We start from the raw sequence: 18,440 nt of genomic DNA, 5'->3' as shown, positions 1-18,440 counted from the left end.
TCTTACCACTCTCTCAGCTCACACTCATTAGTTTTTCCACTCTTCAGCCTTTTTCCTGGTAACTATTCCTCCGCCCATTCCTACAGGTCTCATTCATTCCTGTAAGTGTTGTTTTTTGACACCCACAGCTTTATTTATAGGGCTACAGCTTCCAAACCCTTCCAGCCAAGAAGCTGCAGGCCCTGGTAACAGATGGGGTGTCAAGATCATACTTAGATATTAATTCACATTGATTTCACAAAAACACATGGACAGCATTTATTTCTTTGTTGCTTATCCAATTATTCACTAGGCTCTTTTTGGGCTGAAAGCCTCATTCAGACATGTCAACTGGGAGCCAGTCCCTGCCATGACACCTTAAACTTGGATACCATTTCCCTCCAAAGAGCAGGTTCCCACTCCTGCAGTGAGCCCCATCCCTGCTCACAAAGCCAATTCACTCTGCTGAGACCAGGGAAGGAGCAGCCAAGCGTCCAGAGTTCGAAAACATAAACAGTTCCTTTCAGTACTGAATCTGAGAGGTGGAAGATATGTTTCTAAGGCACCTTTCCATGCTGCTCAGGCAATGTGGGAGTCTGCTGGTAATTTCCACCACCCTTTTATGAAGCAGGCAGGGCAGGATGTGCTAGGGGAAAAGGAGGAAGATGCTAAAAAAGACTCTAAAAAGCAACAACACTAAAAGCAAAATCAAGCAGCTGCTTCCACTTTTTCTGTCATAAAATGTTTCACAAATAGTCCATCTCTGTGGATTCCCTTCTGGCAGGATTTCTCAGCTTTAGGTCACCTGTCCAGGATGATAGTTTTTGACTTGTAGTTCTACAAGACTGTACCAATAGAAGATGACTGTGAGGACCTTGTGTGCAGAGAGGAGTTCTTGTCCAGGCTGCGTCCACTGAAAGCTCTGTAGTCTTTGCAGAGCAAGAGAAAACATGGAGATTTTCTGAAAGCTTCACAGAGATGCTTCTTGAACTTCTCACCCACAAAGGCATAGATAACTGGGTTGAGGCAGCAGTGGACGAAGGAGAGAGCCTCAGCCAGCTCCACAGCTATGTCTAGCCTTTGGCTTGTCTGGCAGTCATCAATGATGTACATGTTCCTTAGAGAGTCCAAAAAAAGCACAATGTTGATGGGAGTCCAGAAGAGGAAGAACACAATTACAACAATAAAAACCAGTTTTATTGCTTTGTACTTGTTCTGGGTATGGCACTTCTGCAGGTTTTTCAAGATGCTGTGGTAGCAGAAAATGAGGACACCAACAGGGATCAACCACCCCAGGATGTTGACTTCAAAATTACTGAAAGTCTTCCAGCCATTGTTGCCACCAGGATAGTGAGGGATGCATTTAATCTGGTTATTGTCATTTACTTCCTGGTAAAAAATTAAGTCTGGCATAGATGCTAAAATGGCAATTACCCAAAGGACCAGGCTGGTGATAGCCCCATGGGCAGCTGTTCGAATCTTCAGAGCATAGACAGACTGGACTATGGCCAAGTACCTGTCAATGCTCATGATGGTTATGAAGAAGACGCTGCTGTAGAAACCAATGAAATAAGCTGAGCTGATGATCTTACACATAGCATTTCCAAAAGTCCATTGACTCATAATGGAGTACCGAACCAAGAAGGGGAGGGAGAAAACAAAGAGAAGGTCAGAGATGGCGAGGTTCAGCAGATACACGTCAGTCATGGTCTTGATTTTCTTGAAAACTGTTAGAACCCAAATCACCAAAGCATTTCCCACAAGGCCTACCACAAACAGTAGGGAGTACAGCACTGGAAAAAAGGTAGATGAAAATGTTGGAATATTTTCAGCATTACAGATGATGCCCAGGTCTGGGTAGTAGAAGGCAGATTCATAGGCTGCAGGGGAGTCAGATGTTGGCAATGTGTAACCCACCTGTTCAAGAACAAAGAAGTTCATAAGACCCAAATCCCATATTACCCTCTTAGTAAATATACTAGGCATGAGTCAGCTCATGCTAAGCCACATGAGGACAAAACAGCTGTGCCGCAGCTGTGGTACAGGATGCAAACAAGGAATGAACATGAGAGACTGGTCCTCCCCTGCAAGATCTGGGATGAGGTTCTTGTACCAGAGGGGCACAGGAGATCAGAATGCAGCTGACTCCCCTGACTCCTTGTGGAGGCATGCCCCATTCCTGAGTCGAGGTGGGGCACTGGGGCCAGAGACAGTGACTATCCCCAAACCAGCAATGAAATAAGCATGGCCAGGGGGCTGAGAGCCCCTGATATGGATTTTGGGGTCCTAATTCATGTTTCCTTCTGAAAGGCGAAAGAGAGCAGGGCTCAGAGAGAAACTGGCATGTAAACATTCATCTCCTAAAAGTTTCACTTCCAGTTAGTTGAGTGCCAAAAATAGCCCTCCATGGGACAAGTTACTTTTGCCTAGGATTCCTACACAATTCAAGCAGTTTTCAGCTGTAAAGGCACCAGCACTTATAGGTCACCAGTGAGTGCTGCACATCACACTTTCTCGCCACCCCAGGCGAGATCAACAGTAGCAGCTCTGGCCCATGGGGTGACTTCCCAAGATGGGGCTTTCTGCCTCTTCCTCCCTCCTTCCCAGCTTTGCCTTCTCTGCAACCACCACATCCCTGGGCAGTACCTGTGACAGCAAAGAGCTAAAGAAGATGGATGGCAGCACATACCCCAGTCAGGATAATCTCCATAGGACACTCCTAGCACTACCTCTGCCCTCAAGGACAGCCTTTTTCCACAACACAATCTCATCAGCCAAAGATACTTTCACTCAATGGTTTTTTTTAACAACAATGACACTGATTTCTTCTAAATCCTCATCGTCTCTTTCAGTACTATATGTCCCCATAGGCAAAACTGGACCTCTAAGATGTGCTACTGGCCTCAGCTTGCAGGGGAGCAACCTGGTGGAGAGTGACTCACCGACATGTCCTCAGAGCCGCCTCTGCCCAGCTGGTATGTCAAGTTCCTCTCCATAATCCAACACTGTGTTTAAAGAGTGCAAAAAAATTGTCTTTATATGACATATTTTTAAGAAGCAGGCATACCTTCATTTATTATATAGGCTGGCAGTATTTACCTGAGCTTATGCTGCAATGCCAAGCCACAGGCAAGGTCCTCACTGCTGCGATGCACAGTCCTAAAATATCTTTTCCTCTTTGTGACATGTGTTACAGCCTCTGTACTTGACACTTAGAGGAACGGAAACATTTCAGGTTTATCTCTGAATAATCAGTATGCCTTTTACTTTGGGTGTTTATATGAACGTCAGTGGAAGAGATTTGCAATTTCCCCCACGTCTTTGAAGTGTCCCCGTCTTTCACCTGGGTGCCCCCGTCCCACCTGCTGCCCCTGTTCTGCAGTTTCTCTGGCTAGAAGAGATAAAGTAGTACTGCCTCTCCTCTGCTCCAAGAACTTTTGGTGAAGATGTCTGAGGGGAATGATCCAATGCTGCCAATAGCCAGCACTGGTAAAGGGTACCATGTTTGCTTTAACATTTCTCCTTGGAAGGCACCTTCCCACCACAATCACCCAAGCACAGACAGAAATACCAAAGGGAAATGATCATAGAATCATAGTCATTTAGGTTGGAAAAGATGTTTAAGATCATCAAGTCCAACTGTAATCTGAACGCTGGCAAGTCCATATCACCCTCTCTTCCCAAAACATGCACACTTCAGGATGGTCTCACTGACAATAAAGCCCTGAACAGCACTGAATTTCCACTAACTCTACCAAGTACCTACTGCCACCATATCCTGACCCTACACAGCTTCCATCCCATAGCTGTGTCTGATTTTCTCAATAACACAAGATACATGGGAAAGAGCAGCGCTGCTGAGCAACAGGTAACATCTGAAGTGCGTGTTATCTCCTTAAATACTGCTGCTCCTCACTATAGCTTAGTGCCATTACTGAAATTCAGCCAAATCTCATAACTTTTTTGTTTGTTTTGAACACTGGGCATCAGTCCACAGATGTGCCGCTAAAGATCCCCATTTGGAATGGTCTCGTCTCTCCCAAACTCTTTGAATGTCCACCTGCATTCACCATTGCTCCAAAGGCAGAGGGGTAAATATCTGTGAACTAAGAAAATCTGCAACTATTGCACATATGGTGGTGATGATTGGCTTTCTTTGTCCGTGGTGGGCAGCGTGATATTGGTCAAAGTTCTATACATGAGTCAAGCCATGACAACCAAGCTCTGCTGGGTATTAACTCTTAAAATACCTGAAACTAGAAATCAAAACCAGGAACAAATTATTTTGTCACAGGAGTTACTGACAGTGTTGAAGCTGAATCTCCACTATCCATATGCACGTTTAAAACAGCACTCACAAATTTATTAGTGTTGGTGGCAGAGAATATACCTAGGAATCATTCAGTGTGGAAAAAGATGTGTTCACCAAATGGGAATTTGGCAGTTCTGTGCCTATCATCTCCTAAATAGACATGACAGGCTGCCTGAGCACAGGAACAAGCAGCCCCAGCAGCTCTGAGACTGCTAGGGAGCTGTGAAGTGTCCAGGCATCTCCCAATGAAGTAGGAACAGAGGCTCACAAGCCACCCCATGCAGTAGCTGGGACTGAGGGTGACACCTCGGACGTTCATACCACACATGTTGTGCTTGGCAGAGGTGTTTCACTGAGCCTGAGTGGGAGAGGAGCAAGCTGCCTGTGGCATTTGCACAGAGCCTGCGACAGGACATCCTCTGGTGCCTGCACTGGTCAGCACAGTCGCAGCAGCACAAAACACCCCCAGCCAGAGATGCCAAAGTGACCTCTGCTTGCAGCTTGCCAAGCTCCACCCCAGGGTCTTCCTATGGGGAAAGCACTGGCCAGAGGAGACAGGATGTCAACATGCATCAGTGATAGCAGTGGCACAGGCCACTGGCACCTGATTCACAGAGGAAAGACATGGCCCAACGCCCCTCTCTGGGAGACCCTGGCTGTATCCTGCATGGCAGTAGGAAGCCCTGTCTGAAGGAATCCCAGGAACAAGGAAAATTTGCCACCAACCCTATCAGAAAGGTCATCAGTGCCTTGCTCCTTTCAAAGAGTGGTGCCAGCAGGAAAGGAGAAAGAGGATGAGCAGGAGGAGGACGAAGAGGCAGGTGCCCACAAGAAACAGAGAGGAGTACAGTTGCAGTTGTCCCTGGGTAGCCACCCTGTGAGCAGGACAGTGCCTGAGTGCTGGTGCTGCTCCCACTGGCATCACGTCTCAGCCTTGATGGGATGCCCTGCTTTTACCTGCCCACTCCTTGGCTTCACAGGGGCAGTTACAGTATTATAGCACATGGAAAATGAATAGTGGCATGAGAGAAACTTAACCTGTTTCTTCTGAACATACCCTCAGCAGAAAACATCCTACAGGCACTGCAGAGCCAAACTCTCCCAGTTGCAGCATGGCAATACAGGTTCACCTGGGAATCATTTTGGCTTGGGTCAAAAGCTTGAAAATGCCTTTTGTAACTCGTAACTTCAAATTTGGCACCTTAAGCACCTGAGAGGTGCTTGGCTGCAGCAGTGCAGAGAGAAGGGTGGTGCTGGTGGCCACAGTGATCTGCAGATCCCTGTAAAGCCCTGTGGGATCCTCCTGTGGAAGATGTCCTCACAGTACAACGTATGCAGGGAATGTGTTCCACCTCCCTGGTCACAGCCAGGTGGATTGCATCAGTGTCACCTCAGAGGTGATATCTGTCAGACTGCCATTTGGACCATCTGAGAGGTCTTCATTCACTCCACGGCCCCAGCCCTGTTGGCTCTAACATGGCAATGGGCTTACTGACCAGTGCTGTCACTGTAAATGTTTTGGGGTATGGGAGGGAAGCATCTCTCCTTCACTGGAAGTGCCTCAAAGTAGTGTTTGGCTCTACAAAGAAGTTTGTCTCCTTCAGCAGAGTCAGTAACACTTTGGCTCAGGAAAAGGGATATTTGGGACCATGATGAGACCATAGTGTGAGACAAGTGAGAAGAAGAGACCAGGGATTCAGAGTCATCCTATACCTAAATCCAAGAGTGCCTGAGCACCCCAGCTGCACTCACCCCTGAGCAGGGACCAGTCTGGACCCAGCTCACTTTTGCCTCCCCACCGCTTTACTGAAGAATGAACGTGCCCCCCACTGGTGGCTGGAAAGCCACCACAGCCCAGTTGTCTCATTGCATCTCTCCAGGACAGCAACATGAAGGGATGCGGCTCCCTCTGCTGGGCTTTTCTGCAGAAGTGAGGCACATCCCTGCAGAGATGTCTGATCAGCGGCGCTGCTTCACCTCCTTATTCATCATGAGGCTTATTTTAAGGAAGAAAACTCTTCCAGGTCCACAGCAAGACAAAACCTGGACAGTGCTGTTACTGCCACGGTTTCACGCTGGATGAGCTCTTCCTTTGGATGTATACCATTTGGCCACTGTTGTTGCAACCCCTTTTTGCTTAGAAAACCACAAAAAAGTCCATTGTTGCTCCACCCAAACGCATGGACAGATAGGATCCAACCACACCAGCTCTATAAAGAAACATTTCAAACGCATCACTTGAGTTTGGCAGCTTTATTAGTTGTTAAGCTTACTCCTCTAAACAACCTACCTACGCAGTCTCACTCCAGCACACCCAGAAACATGTCAAAAGAAACAGCCAAAGCAGCTTTTCCAAAATGACACATATCTCCCAGCCAGCTTCCTTATATAATCAATTATGTAATCAATGATGATGCACTGGGTTTACATGGAAGTACCCAGTTCCAGCCAACTCCAAGATGGCTCTGCTGCTGGCCAAAGCTGAGCCCATTAGTGATATTGGCAATGCCTCTATGATTCAGAAACACTGTGCAACAGCAGCTGTGAGAGAGTGAGAATATGTGAGAGAAAAAGCCTTGCAGACTCCACAGGCAGTGAAGATGGAGGGGAAGGAGGTGCTCCAGGTTCTGGAGCAGAGATTCCCCTGCAGCCTGTGGAGAAGACCATAGTGACACATGTTGTCCCTGTGGAAGTCCACAGTGGAGCAGGATGTGAGGTAGGGAAATGTCCTAGTTAGAGCAGTGGGGACCAGTTCATCACTGTGTGGGTATAACCCAAACTGTATATTCTACACCCTCTATGCCATTTCCCAGGAACTGTAAACAACAGACCATTTGCAGCAGCTGCCCAGAGCACACCTGATCCCTCAGGCTATAAGCAGCGTGTTAAGAAGCCTGTGAGATAGGAGGATGTTCCTATCCTCATAGGACTCAGGTGTAATAACTCCAGGAGGACAGTCATTAGCACCTCTACACCCAACCTAAGGGGTCATGTCTGTTAATGGGCCATCAAGGATTCCAGACTCACAGTCACCCACTGTGGAACTTTCCGCCCTGGGGGAGGTATTGGGCATTCCTACTCAGACCTTGTATATAATCTTGGGGTCTTGTGATTTCTGGACTCACTTGTCGGAACCAGAGGAGCACTAGAACCACTAGAACCATGACCGGACTGCAACCATCACCCTTGACCAGACTGTGACCAGCACTCTCACCAACAAGTTTTCCTCTCCTTTAACTTTGGACTCAGGGGGACCACGTGGGGCTCAGCACAGGGGCCAATGAACACCATTCTGTTCATGCCCCAGGGTGCCGGGTTATACATCTGGGTTTTGTGGGTTAAAACCAATTGTTTGCCCATATAATTGTATTTATTGTATTATTTTTACTAAATTGTGACTCTGACTTATAATCTCTTTTGAGTTGGGTTCATTTCTCCTGCTGGTTTACCTTTAAACCAGCACAGGAAAGAGGTACCAGGATGGATGGGGGTGAGCTGATCCTCTTTTCCATGAGTTAGCAGGCAAAGTCAGTTAATGAAATATAAGGCAGTTACTTCCCTGAGGAGAGAACTGCATAACAAGAGAGGAGCTTGCAAAAGGGAAGAGAGCATCTAATGAAGTGCTTTTACCAGCCTGTGTGCTACATTTTCTCAGAGAAGTATATTCTCTCTTTCTTCAGGGGCTGCCATGTGGCAAAGCGAGCACACGACAGAAAGTGGTTTGTGCATGTGGCTACTGCTGTGCCCAGGGAATTCTTTCTAGGAACAGCCCAACTAGCTGGACCATGACGTTCTGGATACGCTGTTCCTTACTTGCCCAGGGCTCGGCAAGCTGGTAGGCCAGATTCTCAGAAAAGCAGCTTGCCAAAGCCATTGCGTGCTCCTCCCAGCCTCCTCCAGCTTCGTTGATAAGCAGTGTCTGATTCTGCAGGCACAGCGAAGCTGCACGGTCTCAGGGCTTGCACAGGTCTAATATTGAAAAGCTTCGTTTCTGTGCCTTACTTCTCCAATGCTCTGGAAACCCAGTCCTCCTCTGCTCCAGGCCCAGGATGTGGAAGACCAAGTGGAAACACTACCAGTAGCGGTAAGGAAGCGTTAGGAAGTAGCTCAGGCTTCTGAATGACACAATCTCCATGAGAAGCTGGTTTTGTGGGGAAGTGTGTGTGGGGGGGTGAACTGAAGGAAGACATGGAAGCTGCTGGTTATGAACCAGTGCTTCCCACTGCCCGTGTCTGAGAAAGCGCTTTGGGGTTCAGTTGCTGGATACAGTGTACAGTTCTGGAATACAGTATACAGTTGCTGGAACTGAGTACAGTTCTGCTATCCCCAACATAAGAAAGACAGGGAACTGTTGCAGCAAGTCCAGAGGAGGGCCACAAAGTTGATAAGAGGACTGGAGCACCTCTCCTGCAAGGACAGGGTGAGAAAGCTGGGGCTGTTCAGCCTGGAAAAGGTGTGTGGAAACCTCACAGCAACCTTCCAGAATCTGAAGGGGGCCTACAGGGAAGCCAGAGGGGGACTCCTTGTCAGGAACCCTAGTGATAGGACAAGGATTAATGAGGACAAACTGAAAGAGGAGAAATTTATGCTAGATACTAGGAAAAAATTCATTACTGTGAGGGTGGTGAGACACTGGAACAGGTTGCCTGGGAGGTTGTGGATGCCCCAACCCTTCCAGTGTTCAAAACCACATTGGATAAGGCCTTGAGCAACCTGGCCTAGTGGGAGGTGTCCCTGCCCATGGCAGCGGGGCTTGGGCCTGGATGATCTTTTAAGGTCCATTCCAACCCCTTAACATTCTGTGATTCTATACTGAACGGCGGAGAGAACTGACGAAAGCGCGACCCCGGGGCAGAAGCGGCTGGGGGGGGGGAGCCGGCTAGGGCCGGGCGGCCGCCGCTCGCTCCCGAGACCGTGCCCGGGTGTCCCGGCGGACAGACGGCGCGGCGACCGAAGGGTTAAGAGGCCCCGCATGCGCCGGGCGGGAGCGGGGCCGGCCCGGGGTCGGCGGCGCTGGATGGGCGTCACCGCTGCCCGCCGCGCTCACTGGCTGCGGGCGGCGCGGGGATGCCGGGCCGGGACGCTGAGGTACGGCTGGGCCGGACCGGGCCGGGCCGCTGCCCCGGGCCCTCCTCGCCCGTTCTGCCCAGGAGAGCCCCGAGGCAGCGCCCGGGTGGGAGGCGGCGGGGGACTCACTGACCCCCCCCGCTTCCTCCCGCCCTCCTCCATCGCGGTCCGCGGCCGCCCGGCTCTTGTTCCGCGGCCCCGGGGCAGCGGGAGGCACAGGAGGGGAGGGACGCGCGGGCCCAGCCCCGTAGCGGTGGGTCCGGGCGGTGAGGGGTGGTCGGGCCTCGGGGGGTCCATTGCTGTCTTTGAACGTGCCTTTCTGGACACCGCCGTGCAGTTTCTGATCTGTCCGTGTTTCCTCATCTGCTCTGCCAAGGGGCGCAGAAAAACTCGTTGTCCATTAAAAAACCAGTTATATGTTTATATAAAAGCAAACAAAACCCCCAAAAATCTTCACCCGGCCGTGTGATTTGTATCTCCTGCCTTATCGTTACCCGAGAAGCGCCGGCAGGCGGCAGCCGGTGTGGGTAAGGAAAGGCGGGAGGCACAGCTCAGCCGAGCAGGCCGTGTGGTGCTTTGGGCATGTTTGGGCCAGGTTTGGGGCGAGGGCAGTCTCAAGGAAGAGACTGGTGCCCGTGGCGGTGCGGGACCTTGGTGTGCAGAGTGGGGAGGAGGTGCTGCCAGCAGAGGTGGATGGGACTGGGGAAAGGTACGAGTAGGTGGTGGGAGGGGGGCACCCATTTCCTTTGACATGGCAAATGGTAACCAAATGGCTGCTAATACAGTCGATGTTCAGAAAACTCTTTCCAACCACCGAACTGCAAGGAGATTCTGGAACAATCTCCCCAAAAGAGCAGAGGGACCAAAAACCACAAATAAAACATAATCAGACTCAGAAAAGGTCTGGCAAAATTTTCTGTGCCCTAAAAACAGTCCTTAGCATCTGGGGTCGGCTTGTCTTCCTTTCCTATATCGTGCGACATACCAGCTGCAATATTTCTTTTTGTGCCAGTCTGAATTAAAGGGCCATTTAAATTTCTGTTCTTCCTCTTCCAGATGCATCCAGTCCTAAAGGCCTTTGTGTGTGGCTCCATCAGTGGCACTTGTTCTACACTCCTCTTCCAACCCCTTGACCTGCTGAAAACCCGCCTGCAAACTCTGCAGCCTGCCGTGAATGGGTGAGAGGGTGGGGATGTGTATGTGTAGGGGGCGTGGGGGTACTTCTCCATAGGCTTCTGCTTTATTTGCTGGCTGGGGTTTGGAGTTCAGGTTTGTAATTCAGGAGCTTGGAATCTTCTTGAAGGAGGAGGTATGTTTTTATATCATGGAGAAGGATTGATATTTTACTCCAGAAGAGGGAAAGTGTCTGCAGTTGTGAACGCTACTTTAATATATTTAATAATTAGTATTACATATGCTGTAATAATGTGTAACCTCAGCATTTGTTTGTTCTCATCTGAGAGACTGTTTTGCTGGAGTGGCTGCTGCGCAGTTTCATGGGGTGTTCTCTGCCTGAAAAATCTGGTGCAGTTATCCTAGGATAACTTTTCCATGCATGCAGCTGCTCCCATTTGCGTCATGTATGCCTATATCTGCTGCTGCTAACAAAGGGAATGATCAGCTAAAAATGCTAATGAGAGTGGGCTCTAGTGTGTGTTACAAGTGGTGAGAAACAGAAGGTGACGGAGAAGCCCTGGAAAGAGAGACCAAGAAAAGCAGGCTGAGTTGAGAAAGAGCACCTCAGAGTAATGCACAGAGATAGGCATGAAAGGGGGGGCCATGGAGTACATCTGCCAGGTAGCAGGAGCAGGTCATCTCTGCAGTTCCTGTCTTTCTTTCAGGTCTGGTCGTGCTGGGATGGTAAGGCTGCTCTTTAGGGTTGTTCGTACTGAGAGTATTCTGGGGCTCTGGAAAGGTGTCTCTCCAGTAAGTGGCTGTTTTAACCCTGACTTCTGAAAATAAATAGATAAATAAATTTGCTGTTTATTACTACGTCTGCCTGAATTTAAATAGCCAGCTCTTGTACAATTATAAATGAAACCACATGATTTAGATTATATCCAATTTTAAGGAGTTACTGCTGTGAATTCCACTGATTTGGTTATGGCACTCCCTGTGGTTTTGCAGTCCTGACCAGCTGAACACTTGAATACTTTTGCAAATGTGGGATGGCAACTGCACGAACTTCCTTTTGGTTTGGAATATCTTGTTCCTAGAAAACTGCCATTGAGGAATGCATTAAATCCTGGCATCATTTGAATCATTTGTCTGTCAGTGCCATAAATAATTTTTATCTTATCTTCTTTCCTTGGCATGTTAACTTTAATGATTTCTTTGTTTTTTACAAAGCCTTCTGTCAAGTTTAACAGTCTCAGAAATGTTCTGTAGTACATTTTGTCTTACGTTAGCTTTTTCTTTCTTCGTCTGCTTCTGTTTCTTCTGAAGTCCTTTGCAAGATGTATTCCTGGGGTTGGGATTTACTTCAGCACTTTGTACATGATGAAGCAGAAGTTCCTAGTGGACCGTTCACCCACAGCCCTGGAGTCTGTCTTTCTGGGTGCCACTGCACGTGCAGTTTCTGGGATTTGCATGTTGCCAGTGACTGTAGTGAAGACCCGATATGAGGTATGCCTTTCCTATTAGTTCCCTGTTAGTGGTGTCACATACCTTCCTTGTGATGAAAAATAAGTTCTTCTGTCTGGAGAAGGTTACTGCCACTGGGGTACAGGCAGGGATGTAGACCTGTTTTCATCCTGGTTCACACACTGTGCAGGAGATGCCACGCACTGATACTTAGGCAAGAAGTGTGAGATGACACAAAATTCACCCTGAGATTTTTAAGTTTCAGTTGTATAGGATGTATGTGTAACATCTTTCATGTTTTACCTTCCTGAAAGATTGTTTTAAAGGCTGAGGCAGGTGAAACCCAATTTTTGTCTTGGGCTGTCCTCTGTGCTGTCATCTTGGGCATCACACTGAGTGCATACTGCCATGCACTTTGGATGGCTTCAGGGTGTGTATAGGGCTCCTTGACCTGTGCCTGGCACATGGATTACTGACCTTCGTGTACTCCTGCAGAGTGGAAGATTTGGCTATGGAAGTGTATATGGAGCTCTGAAGAATATCTATCAGACGGAAGGGGCTCGTGGCATGTTCAGTGGGCTCACGGCAACGCTGCTGCGGGATGCGCCCTTCTCTGGCATATACCTGATGTTCTACACACAGACCAAAAAACTCACACTTCAGGGTAAGGATGATTGTTGGAGGCTGGGATGGAAAATATTTCTCTTCTTGGATCTTGCCCTGCAGCTGACAGCCTGCATGCTCTGCTTATTGCCCTCCGCCTCAGGAGTTAAATTAGTCTCTTGCAGGGCCTTAGGTGAGATATCCACATTTTCCTGTGGAGAACTGTAGACCTATAGCTGAGGTCAGTGCAGAAATGGCCCTAAATTGATTGATGTCTTAATGAAGACTGATGCAATAAGGTGGGTTAGGGAACAGTTGAAAGAGAGCACATCTTCAGCATTGCTTGCTACTTCTGCTTGTCTTGCATCCTGCTCTGTTTCCACTGAACTGGGGCTTCTCTGATGTTAGAACTGACCGGGGCAACATTTGTACAGTCTTGTCTTTTCTGAGTTTCTGTCAAATTCAGTTCCCCAGCAAGTGAGGCTTTTTAGTAGTGCTAACTTTCGACTAGTAGCCATATTTCCCTTTGAAAGGTTTCTTTACCTGCAAGGATTTTACAGTGTTGATTTAATCATTCAGTAGCTTTCTCTTTGTCACACAGCATGAATGGTCCTGGCCTGTTTTTTGTCTGAGTACATTCCCTTTGCTCTGTTGCAGACCAGCTGGATCCAGTGCTCATGCCCTTGCTGAATTTTGGCTGTGGAATCTTTGCGGGAATCTTGGCTTCGCTGGCAACTCAGCCTGCTGATGTCATCAAAACACACATGCAGCTGACCCCCCAAAAGTACCACAGGACAAGCCAGGCCATTGCCTTCATCTACAAGGTGAGGTGAATCCCTTCTAATACATGCAATCACAGCCTCATTTCTGATCCCCTTGCTTGAAGCACAGCTATTCTGGGGAAGTTTTTGCCTTTTAAAGGAGGTGAACAAGTGTCAGTGCTTGATATGCTCTTGCAGTCGGGCTAATCACTGTCAGCATTTTCGGATGCTGAAGGGGGTCATGCTGTGGGAAACCAATGTAGTCTGAAATGATGGTTTCAGATACAAACCAGATACAAAATAATTCTTTGTCCTTTGGACGCTAGAAGAGAAATAAATGCCCAGATCTGTATCCTAGGAATAGGATGGAGATGTACTCAAAGCCCACCTTTCCCTTCCTGCTCTCAGAAGGGCAGATCTTGACAGGTTTTCTTTATTTCCATATTGAACTCTATTCCTAAATAGGAATCTGTTTACTTTTGTATATATTTTTATGTAACTCTTTTCTCATATCAGAAGGTTTTTTTACTTCACTACTTACAAATCTGTTTTTACAGAACAGCTAAGTGATTTTTGTAAATATGAAGCTCTAAAACAAAGACAAGTAATTTTCCTGAAGTTTCCTGAAACCATTACCATGCCTTCTCTTTGTTGGACTTCCCCAGCTGTTGTCTCCATCTTGTCATTGCATTCTCCACTCACTGCTCTTCCTGCTTTCTTGGGTAGCCTTGCAATTGTGCAGTGCTACAGGTTCTTTCTAAACATTAAATGCTATTTAAGGCTGGATCTTGCAGAAACTGATCTGGGTCTGAGCTGAAATACTTCCTGTGCTCTTCCATATAATAAATGATGAGAAACTGAAACGCTAGAGGCAGACTGTGATGACTTGCTTTTTGTGTATCTCCTGTTGCAGGACTTTGGGTTGGTTGGCTTTTTCCGAGGTGGTGTGCCCCGTGCCCTCAGGCGCACTCTGATGGCAGCAATGGCATGGACGGTGTATGAACAGATGATGGAAAAAATGGGCTTGAAGTCTTGACCGAGTTGCGCGAGAAATGACCAGCTTCACTCCTTCTCCTGCTTGCTGTGATCAACTGGCACTAGGAAGTTCCTAGTTCCACAGAGGAATAGGCCTTGCTCAGCCAGGGGGAAGAAAGCCCTTCTGAGACAGGGGATTAGGCCTTTTGGCAAGTAGAGGAACGGAAAGACTGGAGCTTTGCATTGTTTGATCAATGTATTCCGGAAGGACTGCACTTGCAGACTGCCACGGGAAATGGCAGAGTTTCAGCTATTTTTAAAAATAGCTCTGTGCTCACCACCTTTACGCAGTGAGACATTCCTAGAGCAAAAGTGTTTGAGGAGAAAACCTGCCAGCCTGTTCCTTGCTAGTGTGGCCAGTAAGGCCACAGTGAGCCACTGTCTGATATAAAACCTCCTTCCTCGTATGCTTTGTTCTCACAGAGGAACACTGCAGGCCCCAGTGGGGGACTGGATGTGTCTCTTAATGCTTATATTGCAGGAGTGGCTGGAAGACAAATGAAGTGCTGAAGGAAAGCTAGAAACGTTGTCTTTGACATCGCTTTCATACTGTGCGTGATAGCAGAGAGAGTAACTGGAACCTCCTTGCTGTGTTTTGTGTTATTATGTGATTGAGCATCTTCACACTCTTGAAGTGTGCTTCTGCCTCTACAGCAGTGTTTGCACTGGAATTAAGAAGCATAAGGCACTTTAGAATTGATTGCTACCAAAGTTCTACTTGTTCTCTGAAAAAAAATTCCTGCTGGTTTAACATTAGCAGGAACGCTCAAGTGGGTTTTGTTGTGCGTTTCTTTTTATCCAGTTGTCATAGAGATTTACTTGCTTCCCACTACTCATTTGTTAATCCCTGATCAACATCCTCAGTGCAAACTGGTCCTTCGATGTAGCTTTGAGGATCATGGCTCATAATGCATAAAGGTGTGATGGAAACAGATACAGATAGTGGCACTTCAGGTTTCCCAAAGCAGCTGCTGATTGCATGTGGAGTGTGTTTGGGTTTGGAAAGAAAAGGCTGCTCTTTCTGTAAGATTTCTCCAAAGTTTGAGCCCTGTGAGTGCTTGGTAGGGAACTTCACTTCTCCTTGGGCTCCACAGAGACCTTCACATTTTCCTGACTGATCATTTTCTCTTTTCAGGTAGTCCATATTTGAGTATCCCTGAGTTTAGGCTTAGAGATAAATACACATTTTCCATCCACTGTGCCTTCTTACTCTTTCCTACTGTGTTACACAGACCTCACAGTGTGTGCTGTCCAAACCTGGGTACAGCCTGCTCCACTCTTCACTTGTGCCTCTGTGGTGGGTTGGATCTCTTGCAGCTCTATTAGCGTAGCCATGAAGCTGGCATGGAAGTGTGCATCCTGTTCTGTAGTGTGCCTTGTAGAAAACTTAGCTTTGGCTTTTATTTTCTTAAACATTTAGGGATATTACAATTAACTTAAAAACCGGGCATCTGTTTCTAAAGACAAAGGCGGGACACTGTAGCTGTATGAACAATCAGTGCTACCTGCCTGTTGTTCATAAATTTCAGAGTGTAATTTGGACAATCACTGCCTGCCCTGGCAACCTCCTCAGCACAAGAGTAGAGGGGATGTGGATTGTTAAAGGTGTTCTTTACCAGATTTCAACTCTAAAAAGTTTTGATAACTGGTGTGAAAGTTGAGTAAAGTGTAAGGGGACAGGCTGGGGGCTTGCACGGTGTTACCTGTTTTCAGTCAGCCCATCTGTGAGGGGACACTGACGCTACACAGCGCAGGAGTCTCCAATAATGGTGGTGGAGGGTCCCGTGTGCACATGTCTATGTGTTGATAATAGAGCACTGCATCAAAACATTCCACGTTGTGATTGACAAGCAGTCAGATTCCCTCTGCTGCTTCTCACTGTTAGGCATCTGGCACATTATTTACCAAATCCTTTCTTTTGCTGTCCCTCCTACCTTTAGTGACCTGAACTTGTGAGAGTGCATGAAACCATGGTAACTGCTCATCCTGCTTGTTTGTTATCCTGGGCACTACTGGCACAAAGAGCTGGAGAACCAAGGCTAGGGTTGCTGACCTGGCAGAATAAGGTGGCAATTACACGAGTTACCTCATTTGTCTTTTATTCCCCTGTACATAGGATCAAACTAACATTGTGCTGGAAGCCTGAATTTATTTGGGGCTTTCTAAATCTGGTGTGTGAGTTGGATCTGTTGATCTCCTGGGCAGTGGTAGTCAAGGGGGGTGTGTGGGGTCGCCTTCAAGGTGCTTCACACGTATTTTAGTTCCTGATTTAGTGACGGCAAAGCAGTGTGCAGCTTGTGCAGACAGAAACATGAAGCAAGTGAGCCAAGGAATGCCAGGTGATAAATCTGGAATTAGGTAACATCCTCATCAGAAACCTGAAATTCAGGAATGTTTTGGTGGCTTTTATGCCCTGTACTCCTGCCTGGTCAAATAACGAAGAACTAGAGAATTTACTCCCACGCACCATGTTTTAAAGTCTACTGTTTGTCTTAAATCTTGATTCAGGCCTAAAGCAGTGTTTGCTTTTTCTTTGGGAAAGTTCTTCCATTCCCCTTTGTAGAGAATGAGGTGATGCTTTGATGTTGGAGTAGAGTGAAAAACTATGTGCTTTAGACTTGTGAATTAGCCTGAGCTCCTTTGAGTATAATAAACAGTGAATCTAAACAGCACTGTGTTTCATTTACCGTTGGTGCTGCAAATCCAAAAACTTACCTACCTGTGAGCTGGGGAGAATGAATTCTGCAGTGCAAGTTTGTTGTTTGTTTTTCTTTATTATATTTTTGTCAAGTCTCTTATGGGGCAAGGGAAAGCTTGAAGTTCTGCTTCACTCTTTTTTTGAAAGCTTTATCACATAGGCAAGCACAAGACTATTTCTCGACTCTGGTCCTTACTGTCCTTCACCCTTTTCCCTTCTTCCCTTTCTGTTTCTAAAGTGATTTATTGAAGTTACTTTTTGATAGCTACAGCAAGTCAAGGCAAAAAAAAGAGTGCAGACTTCAAGTTTAGATATATTGCCCTTGGAGTTTAGTGCTTCTAATTAACAACAAATGGTCACTGTACAACCTAAATGCAATATAAATTAAATAAAAGATCTGGGCACAGGTGCTTAATCACCTACCTGCATGGTGCCAGCAATTCAACACTACCAATCCTATCAGATAATCAAACCTAGCTTGGGTTCCAGAGACAGTGGTGTGATCCCTTCTATGTATGGCGGGTTCCCAGCTGGATCCCTCTTGGATGACCTCTGATGCTGGCAATACACTCTTAGTGAATGTGCATTGTCTCTGCTTGCCCCTGCAGCTGTGGCATAAGAACACAATTGGCTAGCAAGTTGAGACAGGCTGTATTTAAGTGAGTTGCAAGGACACAAGAGGAATAGTCTGTATATGCTTTAGAAACTTCATGTTTCCATTCTTCCTGTGTGATGATTTTTTTCCCTTGCACTGTTTTAAACAGAACTGGAACCTTGAAACATTGCATGGCTTTAAGTATTGTGAGTGCTTATGTGTCTATATAAAATATTTATGTGAGAAGGTGTATAATATGTTTTATTAAAAACTACTTGCCAAAATGAATGAAACTCCTCTTCAGTGTTTCTTTAAAAAAAAAACCAAAAAACAAAATGAAAACCAAGCCACAAACCAATCAAATGCGCAAGGGATGGGATGGAAGAGAGGCTGAAGAAGGCAAAAGGAGTTTCCCAAGAGAACAGAACTGTTGCATGTCTGCAGGGCCCATGAATATTCTCTTCTTCTGTGGTGTATAATATGCACAGGCTGTGCTAGTACAACCTAAATCAGCTTTACTTAAATGGAAAAAACACATAGCAATGGGGAATCTTGTCTTTTGCACAGCTTCCTTTGCCTGCCTGCTGTGTGTAAAGACAGATGGAAGCTGAATTTCCTGGTGAAATACCTGCCTTTAGGACAGTGAGGTTTTAATCTCTGTGGGGAGAGACTGTTTTCAATCTCCAACAAACCAGGGCTTTGCTACTCAGACAGTCTGATCTCAGCGGGGGACCAGAAATTGTCTCCTGCAAGGCATAATGCATGGTGATGATGGATTGCTGGGATGTCCTCTTGCTGTCATGTTAT

The 18,440-nt window shown here is 47.0% G+C and overlaps 2 protein-coding genes across 4 annotated transcripts; one reads left to right on the top strand and one right to left on the bottom strand.

Moving 5' to 3' along the window:
- Positions 1 to 7: 7 nt before the first annotated feature.
- Positions 8 to 3,206, bottom strand: LOC116791337 (C-C chemokine receptor type 8-like). The gene is made up of 3 exons (XM_032697227.1): positions 3,079 to 3,206; positions 2,922 to 2,984; positions 8 to 1,896 (listed from the first exon to the last, which is right to left on the bottom strand). Exons 2-3 carry the CDS (start codon positions 2,973 to 2,975, stop codon positions 817 to 819), a joined length of 1,134 nt encoding a protein of 377 aa, XP_032553118.1. The 5' UTR covers positions 2,976 to 2,984; positions 3,079 to 3,206; the 3' UTR covers positions 8 to 816.
- A 5,079-nt stretch (positions 3,207 to 8,285) lies between these two features.
- SLC25A38 (solute carrier family 25 member 38) lies at positions 8,286 to 17,921 on the top strand. 3 transcript variants are annotated; one of them, XM_032713702.1, is made up of 7 exons: positions 8,286 to 8,375; positions 10,415 to 10,536; positions 11,200 to 11,284; positions 11,804 to 11,983; positions 12,437 to 12,605; positions 13,202 to 13,368; positions 14,219 to 17,921. In XM_032713702.1, the coding sequence occupies exons 1-7, from the start codon at positions 8,301 to 8,303 to the stop codon at positions 14,339 to 14,341; spliced, it is 921 nt and encodes a 306-aa protein (XP_032569593.1). In that variant the 5' UTR covers positions 8,286 to 8,300; the 3' UTR covers positions 14,342 to 17,921. The 3 variants fall into 3 exon arrangements, with proteins under 3 accessions (XP_032569593.1, XP_032569601.1, XP_032569611.1); XM_032713710.1 differs by lacking the exon at positions 8,286 to 8,375 and adding an exon at positions 9,251 to 9,379; XM_032713720.1 differs by lacking the exon at positions 8,286 to 8,375 and adding an exon at positions 9,591 to 9,611.
- The last annotated feature ends 519 nt before the right edge of the window (positions 17,922 to 18,440 follow it).

Source organism: Chiroxiphia lanceolata, chromosome 1 (assembly GCF_009829145.1).
Source record: "Chiroxiphia lanceolata isolate bChiLan1 chromosome 1, bChiLan1.pri, whole genome shotgun sequence".
NCBI classification, from domain to species: Eukaryota; Metazoa; Chordata; class Aves; order Passeriformes; family Pipridae; genus Chiroxiphia; species Chiroxiphia lanceolata.
The sequence above is the reverse complement of the archived record's forward strand: the minus strand, read 5'-3'. Positions and strand labels throughout refer to the sequence as shown.

Coding starts and splice junctions, on each gene's coding strand:
- SLC25A38 (XM_032713702.1), top strand. CDS start 8,301: ATGCTCTGGAAACCCAGTCCTCCTCTGCTCCAGGCCCAGGATGTGGAA. Junction 8,376..10,414: donor TGGAAACACTACCAGTAGCG/GTAAGGAAGCGT, acceptor TTCCTCTTCCAG/ATGCATCCAGTCCTAAAGGC. Junction 11,285..11,803: donor TCTGGAAAGGTGTCTCTCCA/GTAAGTGGCTGT, acceptor TTTCTTCTGAAG/TCCTTTGCAAGATGTATTCC.
- LOC116791337 (XM_032697227.1), bottom strand. CDS start 2,975: ATGGAGAGGAACTTGACATACCAGCTGGGCAGAGGCGGCTCTGAGGAC. Junction 1,897..2,921: donor GCGGCTCTGAGGACATGTCG/GTGAGTCACTCT, acceptor GTTCTTGAACAG/GTGGGTTACACATTGCCAAC.